The 4512-nt window shown below is 37.4% G+C and overlaps 1 protein-coding gene across 1 annotated transcript; it reads left to right on the forward strand.

The window, feature by feature from the left end:
* Positions 1-378: 378 nt before the first annotated feature.
* Positions 379-2593, forward strand: LOC124734591 (the record flags this gene model as incomplete). The annotated part of the gene is made up of 3 exons (XM_047248548.1): positions 379-1022; positions 1176-2042; positions 2486-2593. Coding segments are annotated over exons 1-3 (1619 nt in total), but the record flags the coding sequence as incomplete, so codon positions are not given.
* Between the last annotated feature and the right edge of the window lie 1919 nt (positions 2594-4512).

The following is a 4512-nucleotide window of genomic DNA, read 5'->3' on the forward strand; positions in this document are numbered from 1 at the left end:
CCAATATATATTTATGAAACTTTGTGACTTTGTCTGAAAATGGATGAGCAGCATGTGTTTTAAAAGGTTTTAAAAAAGTTTAAGAAGTTTGGGCTTCAACTGTAATAGTTGCATATGTAATGTTCGGGTCATAATGACCCGACACAAATATGTTTAGTGTAACTCGTATTTATTTCTAAAATCTGGAAATGGCGAAAATTATTTTTGTTGTGTTGTGTGGGAATAGTGACTGCATCATTCCAACTTACTCTCAACAATCACCTAAAGCTCCATGCGTTCACAACAATGGGCTTGTTTGTTGCTTTCCCCAGGAAATAATAATTGGCAGTTCTCAATAATTGGAATGCTTTGTTTCTGCCCAGTTTGACTTGTGACACCATGGCGATGAGACCATTGAATGATCGTGAGTTGGAAGAAATAGTAAATGCCTCACCAGATGAAGGATCACTTTCTGAGTTTGAAGATCACATCAGCAATGCATCTGAAAGCGAGTGTTCCGATGACAGTTACGACAGTCCACAGCCCATACAAAATAGTGTAGAGACTTTTCTTTCTAAAAATGGGAATATAGAATGGCAGTTGCATCCACCAGCACAACATGGTCGCCTACCAGCTTCGAACATCATCAAGAGTACCCCAGGAGTTACCAGGTATGCAGTCAGCAGAATATCTGATGTAAAATGTTCATTTGAAGCAGTATTTCACACAGCGCTTCAAAATGAAATAATAGAGATGACAAATATTGAAGGGCAGCGAGTTTATGGTGAACAGTGGACAGATATTGATGGTTCTGTTTTCCATGCATACTTAGGACTCTTACTCCTAGCGGGTGTATATCGATCTCATGGGGAGTCTACAAAAAGTTTGTGGGATAAAGATACTGGGCGAAACATATTTCGAGCAACCATGTCTCATGAAACATTCTGTAAGATATCACGTGTCCTGCGATTTGACAAGAAATCTACTAGAGAGGAAAGACGACGTACTGACAAACTTGCCGCAATTCGTAGTATTTGGGAGAAGTGGGTAGAGGTCCTTCCTAAACTGTATAATCCAGGAGAAAATGTTACTGTTGACGAGCAGTTAGTAGCATTTAGAGGTCGCTGTCCATTCAAGCAGTATATCCCAAGTAAACCGGCAAAATATGGGATCAAAATATGGACCATGTGTGACAGCAAAACTTCATACGTACTGAAAGCCCAAATTTATACAGGAAAGGTGAGTGGAGCGGCACCAGAAAGAAATCAGGGAATGAGGGTGGTATCTGATCTCACTTCTGAGTTACGTGGTCAGAATATCACGTGTGACAACTTTTTTACGTCGTACAATTTGGGGCAGCTGCTTCTGAAAAGGAAATTGACTATGTTGGGAACTATACGGAAAAATAAGCCGGAGCTTCCACACAAAATGACCAACAAGGAGGTACACAGCTCTTCATTTTACTTCACAAATGACACTACTGTGGTTAATTATATTCCTAAGAGACACAAGAATGTTGTACTTATGAGCACTCTCCACCATGATGCGGAAATCAGTGACAGGGCTGATAAGAAGCCAAAAATGATTTTGGACTATAATTCAACCAAAGGTGCTGTAGACACGCTTGATCAGTTATTAGGTACATATACATGCAAACGAAAAAGTAATAGGTGGCCAATGATAGTTTTCTACAATATTCTTGATGTTTCTGCTTATAATGCATACGTTTTGTGGATTTCGGTTGACCCTAATTGGAATGCAAGCAAATTGACTAGAAGGAGAATATTCTTGGAGGAACTTGGAAAGTCACTGATAAAAGAACATATTGCATCAAGAACGCATTTCCCAAGAACAGAAGATTCTTTGAGAATGGTCACAAGCATCCAAAACCCGAATGATGTGGGTGGTGTGTCAGAATCGGTAACAACAAGAAAATCTACAAAACGTGCACGCTGTAAGTTCTGTCCATCAAGTAATGACAATAAAACAAACATGGTGTGTGGAAAATGTAGTAAACATATTTGCAAGAAACATGTAACCTACTTGTGTCCACAGTGCAAGCAGTAAGAAAAGAACTGTAGTATTTTATAAGATGATTGTATTGAAAATTCTGTTGTTTCAAATTTATGTGAATACTTGTGCCTAAACTACAATCAGTAAGAAGAGAGGATTCTAAAGTTGTAGTGCTTTCTATGTTGGAATGTAATAAAAAAACTGTAGTGTGTTCTGTACTGTAGTGTGCTCTAAGATGAATATCTGTAATGACAACTGTCTGTTGTTAGAAAATGTCAATACTTACGTCTAAACTGTCAACAATAAGAATAGAAGTATGGAAAAACTGTAGTGCTTTCTAAGTTGAATGCCTGTAATGGAAACTGTCTGTTGTTTCAAATTTATGTGCATATTTAAATGAAAAATATCCCTCAATAAAGTTGTATGCATTGTTATTATTATTATTATTACCATTATTATTATTATTATTATTATTATTATTATTACTAACAAGGTACTGGAATAGAACAACAATGTCGATAGCTAAAACTGTACCAAAATTTATGTTTCTAAAGCATTTTGATATGTCGGGTCATATTGACCCGAACAGTATATATGTCAAGTAAAAGTGAACAGAACAGCAGGGTTAATTCCGATGCAATTTCTGTGTTTCCTCGTCAACAAGAAGGGCAGAGGGATACAGTAAACCTGAAGTGAAGCATCGGAATGTATAACTAGTGTCACGGGAACGGTTCAAAACATAGACAGTAGGAAGAGTCTGTCTTCATGTACTTAAGTTGGCATTGTGCCTTTTCAATTTAATTCCGAGGTAATTGCTGTGTTTCATCGTCAATAAGAAGGTCCAAGGGAGACAGTAAACCTGAAGTGAAGCATCGGAATCTATAACTAGTGTCACAGGAATGGTTCAAAACATAGACAGTAAGAAGAGTAAGTCTTCTTGTACTTAAATCGGCATTGTGCCTTTTGTATTTAATTCCGACGCAATTTCTGTGTTTCATCGTCAATAACAAAGTCCAAGGGATACAGTAAACCTGAAGTGAAGCACCGGAATCTATAACTAGTCTCACATGAATGATTCAAAACATAGACAGTTAGAAGAGTCAGTCTTCTTGTACTTAAGTCTGCATTGTGCCTTTTGTATTTAATTCCGATGCAATTTCTGTGTTTCATCGTCAATAAGAATATCTAAGGGATACAGTAAACTTGAAGTGAAGCATCGGAATCTATAACTAGTGTCACAGGAATGGTTAAAAGGATAGTCACTAAGAAGAGTCAGTCTTCTTGTACTTAAGTCGGCATTGTGCCTTTTGTATTTAATTCCGATGCAATTTTTGTGTTTCATCGTCAATAAGAAGGTACAAGGGATAAAGTAAACCTGGAGTGAAGCATCTGATTCTATAACTAGTGTCACTGGGATGGTTCAAAACATAGACAGTAAAAAGAGACAGTATTCTTGTTCTTAAGTCGGCATTGTGCCTTTTGTATTTAATTCCGATGCAATTTCTGTGTTTCATCTTCAATAAGAAGGTCCAAGGGACACAGTACACCTGAAGTGAAGCATCAGAGTCTATAACTAGTATCACAGGAACGGTTCAAAACATAGACAGTGGGAAGAGTCAGTGTTCTTGTACTTAAGTCGGCATTGTGCCTTTTGTATTTAATTCCGATGAAATTTCCGTGTTTCATCATCAATAAGAAGGTCAGAGGGATACAGTGAACCTGAAGTGAAGCATCGGAATCTATAACGAGTGTCACAGGAATGGTTCAAAACATGAACAGTAGGAAGAGTCAGTCTTCTTGTACTTAAGTCGGCATTGTGCCTTTTCTATTTAATTCCTACGCAATTTCAATGTTTCATCGCCAATAAGAAGGTCCAAGGGATATAGTAAACCTGGAGTGAAGCATCGGAATCTATAACTAGTATCACAGGAATGGTTCAAAACATAGACAGTAAGAAGAGTCAGTCTTCTTGTACTTAAGTCGACATTGTGCCTTTTTTATTTAATTTTGATGAAATTTCTGTGTTTCATCGTCAATAAGAAGGTCAGAGGGATACAGTAAACCTGGAGTGAAGCATCGCAATCTATAACTAGTGTCACAGGAATGGTTCAAATTATCGACAGTAAGAAGAGTCAGTTTTCTTGTACTTAATTCGGCATTGTGCTTTTTGTATTTACTTCCGATGCAATTTCTGTGTTTCATCGTCAATAAGAAGGTCAGAGGGATACAGTAAGTCTGAAGTGAAGCATCGGAATCAATAACTAGTGTCACAGGAATGGTTCAAAGCATAGTCAGTAAGAAGAGTCAGTCTTCTTGTACTTAAGTCTGCATTGTGCCTTTTGTATTTAATTCCGATGCAATTTCTGTGTTTCATCGTCAATAAGAATGTCTAAGGGATACAGTAAACTTGAAGTGAAGCATCGGAATCTATAACTAGTGTCACAGGAATGGTTAAAAGGATAGTCACTAAGAAGAGTCAGTCTTCTTGTACTTAAGTCGGCATTGTGCCTTTTGTATTTA

This window comes from Schistocerca piceifrons, unplaced genomic scaffold (assembly GCF_021461385.2).
Source record: "Schistocerca piceifrons isolate TAMUIC-IGC-003096 unplaced genomic scaffold, iqSchPice1.1 HiC_scaffold_1532, whole genome shotgun sequence".
In the NCBI taxonomy this organism is placed as follows: Eukaryota; Metazoa; Arthropoda; class Insecta; order Orthoptera; family Acrididae; genus Schistocerca; species Schistocerca piceifrons.